The following is a 13,413-nucleotide window of genomic DNA, read 5'->3' on the forward strand; positions in this document are numbered from 1 at the left end:
ATATTGATCCTTGGCCTGCAATGGAGGAGAATGAGTCATCTGCAAGCCTCACTTTATCCCTTCCTAACAAAAGGCTATAAGTCTGAAACAAGTTCGGCTTACCGGTCATGTGGTTAGAGGCCCCTGAGTCAGTGATCCAAGGGGAACCAGTGGGAGTGACATGGAACGCAGAAGCCGTATTACCTGATGTAGATGCAAATGAAGTAGGAGTACCAGTGACTGAGCTATCCATCTATTGCAAATCCCTACCATAAGACTCCAAGTGGTCTCTGAAGGAATTCATTATATCTTCCTTGGGGTTAGAATTATTAAGGTGGTCCCGGGTAGTACCGGCAACCTGAGTATCTTGGGTTGCCACATGTGCTGCATTAGGTGCTGTGTTCATCTTCTTTTGAGCTTGCCCTTTACCCTGTTCTTGGTTCTTCACTGCCCACTTGGGTTTCCCGTGAATGTCCCAACATGTGTCACGTGTATGCCGTGAGCGCCGACAGTGGGTACAAAACAACTTGTCTTTATCATCAGCCTTCTTGGTGTCACTTTTCTTCCCCATGTTGTTATTACTCATCGCAGCCAAAGCAACTTGTTGCTCCCCCTCAGCTGTAACCATCACACTCCGCCTACTTTCTTCCGATTGAACAAGGGAGTATACCTCGTGAACCGACGACAACTCTTTGCTTCTTAGGATCTGAACTCTCAAAGGTTCATAGGCAGGGTTCAGTCCCAACAAGAAAGCAAACACACGCTGCTGAGAAACCAACTTCTTGTAGGCCTTAGCATCATCATCATGTTTCCACTCTATAGCCTGATAATGATTCAATTCTTTCCATATGGAAGTAAGTGCTGAATAATAGGAGGACAAACTACGACTCTTGTAGGCCTTAGCATCATCATCATGTTTCCACTCTATAGCCTGATAATGATTCAATTCTTTCCATATGGAAGTAAGTGCTGAATAATAGGAGGACAAACTACGACTTCCCTGTTTACAGGTTGAGGATTCAGCTTGCAACTGGTAAACCTTGGCATAATGCCTTTGCTCAGGGTAGTTTTGGCCTGTTCCCAGATCTCACTAGCGGTGTCTGCCCACATAAAGTTCTTCTTCACATCAGGTTCCATGGCTGCAAGGAGCCAAGACATCACCATATTGTTTTCTTGATCCCACCTATCATGTTCAACTGTCTCACTCTTGGGTTCTTTCACCCTTCCATTTATGTAACCATCTTTTCCCCTTGCCATTACATAAAGTTTTACACTTTTAGCCCACTCCAGGTAGTTTAGACCATTTAGAGGGGTAATGGGCATGAGAAACATCATGTTTTCACCTCCCATCCCAGCTGTGCTGCGGGGCGGTGTAACCCTCGATGAGGTTGAATCATAGTTTGCCATAAATTACTGCTGAAATCAGTCCAATTCCCACACAGCTACACAACAACCACAAACAGAATACCAACCCTCAAGAAATTTACTTCTGGGATGTGGAAAAGACAACAAAAACTTGCTGAAATCAACTCTGTGATGGTTCATTCTTAAACCAGCCTGGTAAACAGTCCAACACCAGCCAAGGCAGATGTTAGAATAGTATACTATCAGTCTGACTACAGCCCATACAGTCTAACAATCCAGCATCCAAACGAATATATAGAACCAAGGAATAAGGCCTTCACACCATTGGCCAAAGACAAAAAAACAAGAACACATACCCTGTCCAGCACCTGTACGAAGGTGCCAACCAGAAACTGACTTCACAGCATCGAACAGAAAAGAAGGGGTGTCTCTTTCTACATCGCCCTTCTTCGACTAGGGTTTCCTTGATATTACGACCAAGGAAGAACCCAAAGGAAGAGCCGCAAGTAGTCTGCTAGGGTTTCTCTGTCTTCCACGTCCAAGAAATCAAAGAAGGAAAAGAGGACGAAGCAGGTTCAAATAGGAGAGACCGAAATTCTTTTATAGCCCAGAACCTGGCTTTGATACCCTGTAATCATTCATGGAGAGAGAGAGAGACGAGAGAGAGAAAGAGAAGAAGAGGAAGATACGATTGAGAGAAAAAGAAAAACCTACTTCTGGCTGCCGCTAGTTCATTATTTATATTAACTTAATATAAAAAGAATGGAAATTACAAGTATTCCCTTGGCGGCACTCCCTAGAAACAAACTAATAAAAAAGAAAGAAAATAACTAACTGACATCATCTTAAGAGGACAACCCACTAACAGCAACTATAAAATAACAATTAAATAATCCTCACAACAAGCTAGATGGGTTTACCATGATTTGGAATGGTTGGGATGCAAGCATGGATCCTAGGGCCTCTTTAACATCACTTAAGAAGTCAGTTTCAGGTTTTTTTTTTTTTTCAATGTTTTCCTTGCCTTTAGTTGATATGATGTACCTCGGGAAATAAACTTATGTATTATCCTAGATTGGTGGGGAACTTGCCACTGAAAGAGAGATTTCCTAGTATCTATGTATTATCCTTGAATAAAAATAAATTTGTTTCCCAATTTGTCTTTTTGGGTGCCTCAAGGTTGGTATTGGACATGTGTTTAAGGGATTGTGAGATGTGAGACTGCTTCTGTCTCAAACATATTCTTCTTTCTTCCAAGCCATCTTACATTTGATTTCTCCGTCAAGGGCTTTTCTGGCTAATGCAATTTGGGAAGGACCATACCCTCCTAAGAGAAGGGCTTCCTATTGGGAAGTTATAAATCAAAGGGCTAATACTTGAGAGATCTTTCATAAGTGAACGCCAAACTAGTGTTTGTCCCCATATGATTGCCTTTTAGGCATGGCAAGTAATGAAACTACATTTGACCTACTAATATTCTGTTCCTATGTCTCTAGCATTTGGGAGTTTTTCTCTTGCCTTTTGGGTTCAGGTGGAAATCTCCTAGGGATATGAAAAGCATGTTTGAGGAACCATAATTTTCCTTATCCAAGAAAAGATGGAATATACTTTGGAGATGCACAAGGGTTGCCATTCGATTAGCAATTTGGGTAGAAAGGAATGTGAGAATTTTTATGGACAAGGCTCAAACTAAAGATGCATTGATTGAAAATATTTAGTGAAGGTGTCTCATTGGGTTAAAAGCATTATTTGAACAATTCTCAGTGGATGATGTCTTAAGGGGATTGCAGTTTATTGCAGCCTTGTCTTCAACTAGAAGTACTACTACACATCTTTGATCCCCACCACCTGCAGCCTATATCAAATTGAACTTTGATGGGTGTAGTTTGGACAATCCCAAAGTTTTTTCGGGTATTGGTTTTTGTGTTTAGAGATCATGAAAGTGCAATTGTGGTGCTCTAATTGGAACCTATTTGCATTGGAAACTTGATCCAAGCAGAACTCTATGCAGTACTCTAGGGCTTGAGAATAAGAAAGACACTTAACTATAATATATGATAGTGGAAGGGGAGTCAAAAGTAATAATTAGATGGCTCAAGCACAACACTCCAGCACCATTGCAGTTTTGGCACACTATGAGAGAGGTCAGGCAACTAGCAAGAGAGCTGAGATTGATATTCACCTGGACACACAGATCAACAAATAGAATGACATATCGACTTGCAATACAAGGTACTAGTATGGGTAACTTGTATTGGGGAACACATATAGAAAATTAGACTGATATATGTAATCAAATAAAAGAAAAGAATCCATCTTAGGCTAGATGAGGGGTAACTCAAAAGGATATTGAGGTGTAGGGGCACATTCAGTATTTTAAATAACTAAATATCACTTATTATTACTTATTTATCAAAAAAAATATCACTTATTACTTTTACAAGTTAATAATGATATTTCAACATCACTGATAAAAACATATACTATAAGTGTATTGATTTTTCTGAGGAAAATGTCCCGAATTGTGTTTTTTCAAAGATACAGAAATAGACATGAATGATTTGGGGGAAATGTATAATATGTGAATAATTTGGATTTTGAAAGGTATGGGACCCGAACTTAGGAATTTTAAGTATATATTTAAAATATTAAAAAATATACTTATGTTTTTACGTATATGTATAGTTTTTTTGATAAATGATGAGAATTTTATTAAAATAAGGATAATGACGGATACAAATATCCCATGGAGAAGCACGGGCTGTTACCTCTCCAAGCAATCAAATCAACAACAGATTACAAATATGCCCAATACAAATGTTTCCTATTTGCTTGGCTAGACTATCAGCCATGGAGTTAGCTGATCTCTCCACCTACTGTATTCTAATATACAGGTTCCTTGTCAGCCACTTAAATTTCTTAAGTTCATTCTTAAAGCACCAAGTCACAGATTCTGGGTTCTGCAGCCACCCCACAACCACCTTGGAGTTTCCTTCTATTGGTAGATGTTGCACTCCTGAGTCCTGACTGTACTGCAAGTTGTACTCCTTGAAGAGCAGCTAGTAGTTCTGTCCTAGTGGAGTCCCCCACACCTAAAGGGCCAGAGTATAAGAGAGTCACAGTTCCACTTTCATTCCTTAGAACCCCTTCCATCCCTGATGGACTTGGATTACCTTGGCCGCTGCCATCAAATTCAGTTTCAAGAAGCCTTCAGGAGGTGGTTCCCAACTCAAACACACCTTCTTCTTCACAAAGGAGCAACTTGCCACTGCTGCCCAGTTCTTCCAGAGATCATTAAAGGAAGATTGATGAAATAAGTCTAGGGCTTTCAGCCACACGATAGCTCTATACAAAATACACTCCTTTAACTCTTGTTGGCACTCTCCTCTTGGAAAATCCTGGCATTCCTTTCTTCCTACACTGTCCATAACAAAGCTGCTCTTGCACACCTCCACATAATTCTTCCTCTTCGATGGTGCCAAGTAAAGAAGGAAGGATCAAAGAGCATGCCTACCTCTTCTGGCCTATCCCACCTGCACCCAAAGATCAAGAAGAGCCAATCCCACAACTCTGCAGTAAAAGAGCAGGAGATTGGTAAATGGTAACAATCCTTACCATGGGACCTGCAAAGAGTACATCAGTTGGGTGAGATGCAAGGGAAAGGTCTTCTCTTTTGTAGATTATCCAGGGAGTTTACTTCCCATAGTACACTTCTCAGCAGAATTTCAACACCTTAGGGGGAACTGGCCTACAACAAACCTCCTTAAAAGGGAAAACCTGTTGGGATGAAGAACAACAAAGAGTCTTAAAGAAGGAAGCCCAAGAGAAGTGACCCGAAGGCAGAGGTGTCCAAATCCTTTTGTCTAGTTCAGTAGACTTTTTCAAGAAGGCTCAAAAGGTTGGTTAGACTCTTAACTTCCTTATCCCTTAAACCTCCACGGAATCCAAAATTCCAGATAGGTGCCAAAGGAGATTCAAGAGGGTAACAACATTTTGACGCAGGCTCACTTTTATACTGAGAGATAGCGATTAAGGATGGAAATAGGTCCAACCCAATTATCTTCCCAAAAAGGATTGAATTACCATCGCACACATTATACCTAAGAAAGTTGCAAATTTGAGGAAGAATACTATGAATTGCCTTGCAAGGTGTTGCCAAAGTTGCCCACCGAGATACTCCAACATCCCACCCGTTCTTTGAATGACCATGAATACTTCTTACAGGTACATCAGGTATGATGTTGGCTCAGGGAATTTAATTCGGTTCTGGGAAGACACTTGGCTTGGTGATCGGCCTTTAAAGGAGGTGTTTCCTTCTTTGTATTCTATTTCATTGTTTAAAAATAAGGCCATTTCAAATTTTTTGGTTCTTCCTTCTTTGCCTTTGAGTCTTAATTGGGATCTCGGATTTCGAAGGGGTTTGAGGGATGAGGAAGCAACTTGTCTGTCAGAGCTTGCCCTTCGTCTTGATAGTGTTTGCTTAGAGCTTTCTTGTCCAGATAGAAGAATTTGGTTCCCAAGCTCCAAAGGTTCCTTTTCTTGTGCCTCCTTTTTTAAAGCTCTTTGTCAGTCCCCTTCTTCTCTGTCCTTTCCTTGGAAAGAAGTGTGGTTCTCGTTGATTCCCCCTATATTTCATGCCTTCTGTTGGGAAGTGGCTCTTGAGAAAATTAACACTCTGGATTATTTGCAAAAGAGGCCTTTTCTTTGTATTTCCTCGAATTGGTGCACTCTATGCAAATCTGATGGTGAATCTTGTTACCATTTATTAATTTCCTGTTCATTTGCTATAGATATATGGGATTGGTTTTTCTCTTCGTTTGGGTGCAGGTGGAATATGCCAACGGAGATAAAAATGTTGTTTGACCCATCTACCTTTGCTTTACCGAAGAAGAGGGGAAGAGTAATGTGGAGGTACACTAGAGCAGTAGTGGTGTGGACCTTGTGGGGAGAGAGAGATGCTAGAATCTTCCAAGAGAAAGAAAGGAGCAAACGACAAATTGTGGAGTGTGTAATGACTAGGGTTATACACTGGCTACAGACGTTGGAACTATTCAAAAATTTCACATTTGATGATATTTGGAGGAATTGGCCTTTAGTGGCTTCTAGCTCAATGCAAAAGGTTAAGGCAAGGTTGGCTTGGACTCCTCCCATTGAAGGATTTCTGAAACTAAACTTTGATGGGAGTAGTCAAGGCAACCCAGGCCTAGTTGGAATAGGAGGGGTCATCAGAGACAAGGAAGGAAATTTAAGAGCACTCTTCTCAGGACCAGTGGGGAATGGAGACTCCTTAAAGAAAGAATTATACGCAGCCCTACAAGGTGTACAGATTGCAAGAGAGTTAGGATTGGAAAAGTTGGTGATAGAAGGGGACTCCAAGGTGGTGGTGGGTTGGCTAAAAAGCCCAGGTTCAGTGATTTGGGCTTACAGAAATGAAATGAAGAAATTCAAATGGATAACTCAGCAGATGGATGTAACTATACAATGGGTGGGGAGGGAGGCAAATGCTTTTGCTGATTCTCTAGCTAAACAAGGAGTAACTAGGGATCAATTGTATTGGGCCCACTTGTAACTTTATGATGTTTTTGTATTAATGAGTGAGGCTGCACCTCGCACCTCATATTGGGATGCTTGTAACAGACTATTTATCATTGCTTCTAATGAAATCAATTGAATTTTTTTTCTTTAAAAATACTTCTTACCATCCCATGCCATAGTCTCTCTCTCTCTCTAATGGCCATCTCCATAACCACTTTCCCAATAAAGCCATATTCTTTTGCATTACATTTTCTATTACCCAACCCTCCCTCTTCTTCGCTTTTATACACCACCTCCCACTTTAACAAATAGCCTTCCTACTCTCCCTCAGTTCCCAAAGGAAGTCTCTTATCAATTTTTCCAGTTTCTTGGCTTTCCCTAGAAGGAATCCTAAAGATAGGAAAAAAATAGGTTGGTAAGTTAGCAAGGGTGGCTTTAATCAATGTGATTCTTACCCCCAAGGAGATGTACTTCTTCCATGTTGCCAATCTCTTTTCAAATTTCTCTACAACTGGACACCAAAAACTACTCTCCCTAGGGTTTGCCCCTAAAGGAAGTCCCAAGTAGGTCATTGGCCAGAAAGATATAGAACACTCTGAGTACTTTGCAATAGCCTCCATTTCTCTACTCTCCAAGTTTACCGCTTCTACACTACTCTTTTCAAGGTTTACTCTTAAATTGGATTTTCTTTCAAATATTTTCACCAACATCTTAAGATTTCTCACCTTCTCATGGTCTCCCCCTTCCCAAAGAATTAGTAAATCATCTGTGAATTGAAGATGGGTAATTGATACTCCATCCCTACCTATTTCCCTCCCATTTACTAATCTCTCCCTATTAGCCTTTGAGATCATTCGATAGGACATCAACTAATAAAGTGAAGAGGAATAGGGAAAGAGAATCCCCCTGTCTCACATCCCTACGAGCTAGAAAGAAATCCTTGACCACTCCATTGACCAAGATAGAGAAGTGACTAGAGCTTACACAACCATAAATCCATTTACATAATCTTTCTCCAAATCCACAATTTCTCAAAACTTGGGATAGGAATTTCCAGTCCACCAAATCATAGGCCTTTTCCAAGTGTAGCTTATAGACAAAACCTTTCTTTTTAGATCTCATTTCCTTTAGACACTCATTGGCTACCAGGATCTGGCCTATAATTTGTCTTCCTTGTACAAAGGCCCCTTGGGCTTTATTTGATTAAGGAAGGGAGCACTTCGTTGATCCTCAAGGATGGCACCTTAGCTACAATTTTGTAGATACCAGTCACCAAGATAATTGGTCTAAAGTCCTTAGGGTGAATAGCATCAACCCTCTTAGAAATTAGGGCCAAAAAGTTAGCATTGACTCCTAGGCTTACTATATGATTATCAACAAATTCCTTGAACACCTCACAAAGATCATTTTTTAGGATCTCCCAACAATCTTGATAGAAGGCTAATATAAGCCCATCTGGACCAGTGCCTTGGATCTATCCATCAAAAACATTGTCCTTTTAATCTCCTCTTCTTCAAAGTTTCTCTTCAACTAGCAAACTTTTTCCTCCCCAAATTTGGCCACTCCATCCCTTCCAAAGGTAGTCTCTCATTTACAGGTCTTCCATAAAGGAATTTGAAATGATTTGACAAAGGTACTAGCCATTTCCTCTTGATTAGTAATTATCTACCCTTCTAGTTCTAATTTGGCTACAAAAATTTTCCTTTGTTGTCCACTTGCCACATCATGGAAGAATCTGGTGTTCCCACCACCTTCCTTAATCCACTAATGCCTTGATTTCTGCCTCCAATAAATATCCTCTCTTAGTAGCACATCTTCCAGATCCTTTTTTAGTCTCCTCTACTCTTTATCTTGTTTAGTCAATTATCCTTGGGATTCCTTCTCATCCAACTCTTCTATCTTAGTGATTAGGTTCAACTTTTGTTCCTCTATTCTTCCAAAATTGTCTCTATTCCATTCCTTCAGTTTGGACCTTAATCTTTGTAGTTTCTTATGGAATTTCACCCCCTTCCATTTTACGCCCCTTAACTCATTCCACCACTCCTTCACTTTATCCTTGAACTTCGGGTGTGTTGACCACACATTTTCAAATCTAAAAGGTCTAGGACCACTTACAAAGATTCCATGCCTATCCTAATTGGATAATGGTCAGAAATTACCCTAGACAAAGCACTAGAAACCGGATTACCCCAATGATTCTCCCAAGCTAGGTTGAAAAGGCACCTAGGTTGAAAAGGAACGTATCCAGCTTTGAGCACAACGCGTGATGGTTTGAAAACGTGGGATTTCCTTTAACTCATAAGCATCTACGAAGTCATTAAACTTTCTCATGCTTGTTGTAGTTGACTATCGGGAGTTATTAGTTTCATCTGAGAATCTTATTACATTAAAGTCCTCTCCCAGCCATCAAGGGCTGTCCCATAAACCTTTGATTGCAAACAACTCCCACATTTCATTCCTCTCTCTATAGGAATTAGGGCCATACACATTAGTTAACAACTAAGTAAAATCATCTTCCACATTCTTGAATTTGATAGAGACAGCGAATCTTCCTATGAATTCCTCAACAGGTTCTAGAACCTTATTCTTGCAAATTGTCACAATTCCCCCTGAAGCTCCCCAGGATGGAGCCGAGGACCACCTTACCCCACGGGATCTCCAAAAACTTCTGATCCACCTCTCATCTACCTTTGCCAATTTTGTCTCTTTCAGTAGCACAATGTCTGGTTTTTCTCTCCTAAGTAGGTCCTTTAACACTCTTCTTTTTCTTGCACTCCCCAAACCTTGTATATTCCAGCTGATAATTTTCATCGTTATTTCTCAAAACCCTTCTTTCGCCAATCTCCTCTCCTTATTTAGAGCTCTTCCTCCTATCTCCCCTTCTACTGAATTCTATGTCCCCCTCAATGTCAGAAATTAATCTTTCCACCTTAGTTCTTTCTTTTCTTTTTCTCAAATTTCCTATGATATAACTTCTTATCTCCCTTTCTTTCATCGTGAGTAGCCTTTTTACCACTCTTGCCACATACTTGAGTCAATACCGGCTTGTACCCTCATTTTCTACTATAGCCTCTATCTCCTCTCTAACCTCTCCGGTATTCTCTTCTAGATAACATTCCTTCCGACTAAGCTCCTCAAAGTCCATCCAAATCAACCCCCAAATTCTTTCCACCTCCTATTCCAAACCTGTTCTAAATTCGGATCTAGCCTTTTCTTTTAACTCCTCACTTTTTCCTTCAACTCTGCCCTTATATTTAACACCACCTCCTCAAACAAGGACGCTAGGGTATCTATAGCAGGCTCAATACACAAGTCAGTACCAAAAATGTAAATGACATTCATACCTGGGCAACGAGAAGACGAAGGAGAGGGACACAGCTGCCTTCTTTGCTTCCCTAATCTTCAAGTTCAGCACACCCCTGATCATTATTTCTTCAAAGAGGAACTCCTTAGCTTCAACCTTCAACGTGCAGCTTCCATGAACCTGTTCTCCATCTCCATCTCCTTCCATGTTTCCGACATTTCTGACATGTTTCCTATATTTGGATGACCAACATTTCCACTGACATTACATATTATATATAATATGCCCTTTTTTAATTTTGAAAATTTTAAATAAAACTTATGTATTTGATTGGCCTTTAACCATAGTATGTTTATTTGACCGATTTTTTTTGCCTGTCTTTTTTATTCTTGACATGAACATTTCCTGTATTGTATGTATGCTGTAAATGTATTTACCAGCTATGGTCTAATCCAAATCATAGATGTAACCCCTTTTTATTTTATTTCTTCTTTTTTTTCTTTTTTAGAGCCTAATCTCTTTCTATTCTTCTAGGTCTACGAGTTAGAGACAAGCTATTTGCATGATTCAAACCAATGTGGGAATGTGTTGAAAGGTTTTGAAGGGTTTCTAGCTTCATCAAAGAGCACAACCAAGTATGTGGCTTAGAATTTCTCTTTTTTGTGACAAGAATAATGTCTTTTCTTTTTATATCCATACATGAGTTTATGTTATTCTTAAGTTTCCAATTAAAGGGTGGATTTTGATATATGTGCATCTTAATCAATATGTTTTGATGGACAACTTCAAAAGGTTATTGATAATTTCATTATAAGCTTATTTTAGTACTTTAGTTTCCATAGCTGCGAAATAACTTGTAGGAAGGAATGAATCTGAATGAGTCTTTATTTATTCTTTGCTATGGGTGGCTTATTGTTCCTTTATTATGGGCCTGAATCTGTTGGGCTCTTTTTTTGAATAAGCACATGGTGCAGCCTCAGAGAATCCTATTCACCCCTTGTTTATCAAAGTAATCTGCTAACCCATTTGTCAACCTCCTTTTCCACTGAATCTGGATTTCCATATTGGTAGACAGCCATTTAAACCTTTTGATAGCCTCCCTAAAGTCCCTCTTACAGTACTTGGGCTTTTCAGCCACCTCACTATGATCTTAGAATCCCCTTCAATAAGCAATTTGTTAATATTCGAATTTCTAGGCTTCTAGCCATCTGTAACCCTTGTAGTACTGCTTGGAGCTCTGTATTGACTGAGTCGCCCATCCCTGCTGGTCCTGAAAATAAAGCAATAATGTGGCAATCCTCATTTGTTTATTGAAGTGTCATAACTGCTGCTGTTGATCTCTTTTAGGATCACTAATGAATCCAGAAAAACTGGAAAAAGTATAATCTATCAGGTACACAACCAAAACCTGAAAACCCTTTCCAAAATCTCTAGTCTGTTCCTCAATTTCTGGGCTTTCTCCAAGGCAGACTCCTGGGCAGATGTAGTCGATCTCCAAAAGTTGTCAAACCAGCCCTCTGATTATGTCATGCAATCAGCTGGTCTATGATTGCATGAGAAAGTAAGCTGGATTGAAACTTGGCTAGTTGGCTCTGATAACAAGTTGTTGATTTAAGAATACTTCAGATTAGATGTTTGATGTGTATCAGTCAGTCACAAGAGAGATTGATTTCAGCAAGTAGAACAGTGAGAAGAAAAACAGGTCGTGAGGTCTCTGAAGACTCCCACTAGTATTTATGCTTTGTGTAATAAAAAAGGTAAATTACATGTCTGCCCCTCTTTGGCGACGGCTGTTATGATTACCGGTTTTCGGTTTCGGTTTTTAGAATTAGAGTTTCGGTTAACCGAATTAACCAAACTTTTTATTATTATATGTAATATATAATATATAATATGTAACATATAATATATAATATACTGAAATTTGATTTCATAATATATTTTATAATTTATAATATTATATGTTATAATATATATAATAGATTATATATTATTAAAATTCAGTTTTAACCGAAATAACCGAAAACCGAACCGAAAATTTCGGTTTTTCTAAATTTTGGTTTATTCGGTTCGGTTTTTAACCGAATAAACCGAATGCTAACCCCTACTTAATGTTTCTCCTTGAGTATCGATAATCTTCACATTAGGGTCCATAGAAGTTTCAATTAGCTTGTATCCTAACAGCCCTATCTCATCTAGTAAATCCAAAAACATATTTGCGCTAAGATAGAGAGATTTCCCACTTTTTCTGGCTACTTCAATTCCCATAAAATACTTAAGAGGACCAAGGTCTTTGGTTTGAAAATGTTGTTGTAAAAACTATTTCATCTCACTAATTCCTTGTACATCATCACCAGTGAGAACAATATCATTCACATATACTACTAGTATGATCTTTCCAGAAGAAGTATCTCCGCTAAAAATAGAATGACCAATACTACACTACTTTAGGCCAAATTCCTGCACCACAATATTGAAATGGCCAAACTAAGCCTTCATTGATTGCTTCAATCCATAAATCGCCTTCCTCAATCTACACACCTTCCCTGCTTCCCCTGAGCAACATACCCAGGAAGTTGTTCCATATACACTTCTTCCTTATTTTTCCAAAAGGATGAAAAGTAAGGTCCCATGTGTGAATTGTGATTTGATTGAAAGAGCACAAAATTCTTCAGCCACAGACTTCTTCTAATCAGGAGAAACAAGGACTTCTTAGATTGTTGGTGTGAAAATTTTAATAAATTCTCATGCAACATAATTCACTCAATCAAGTGATTGAGTTTTTATTATTTTGGGTAAGGCCCATTCAGGGAATCATACGGATTGTTCCCCTTAATTACATCCCCACAAGAAAGTAGAGAACACCTTTTGATTTTGACTTGGAGAAATGAACACATAGAACAAAAGAAAAGAATAATAGGATACTTAAAAAAGAACTTTTCATTTGCTTTTCCTTTACATCAGATGTACAAGAATGAGAAGAAAGAAAAAGAAAATACAATTGAGAACTATACAGCAATACATTTCCCTTTTATTTAATACGAAGAAAATGTGCTTCTCACTCCTTTTTTCATAATAAGTTGTAGTCAATCAGATGAAATTCTGATTGTAGACAGCCTTACTCCTTGGAATTTTGCATACAAAAAGGGAACCGTAGTCAATCAAATTGAATATTTGATTGTAGACGATTTTCATCCCTCCGCTCTTCATTTTCATTTGAAGGGAACCAT

General features: G+C 39.0%; 1 protein-coding gene across 1 annotated transcript in view; it reads left to right on the plus strand.

The window, feature by feature from the left end:
• LOC104600869 (histone acetyltransferase subunit NuA4-domain protein) overlaps positions 1-13,413 on the plus strand; it is a 45,432-nt gene that overhangs the window by 18,038 nt on the left and 13,981 nt on the right. The window contains exon 3 of the mRNA XM_010264015.3: positions 10,718-10,818. Coding sequence (XP_010262317.1) covers positions 10,718-10,818 — 101 coding nt within the window. The remainder of the gene's footprint in view (positions 1-10,717; positions 10,819-13,413) is intronic.

The sequence above is a fragment of the Nelumbo nucifera genome, chromosome 3, assembly GCF_055504915.1.
Source record: "Nelumbo nucifera cultivar China Antique chromosome 3, China Antique-T2T, whole genome shotgun sequence".
Lineage (NCBI taxonomy): Eukaryota > Viridiplantae > Streptophyta > Magnoliopsida > Proteales > Nelumbonaceae > Nelumbo > Nelumbo nucifera.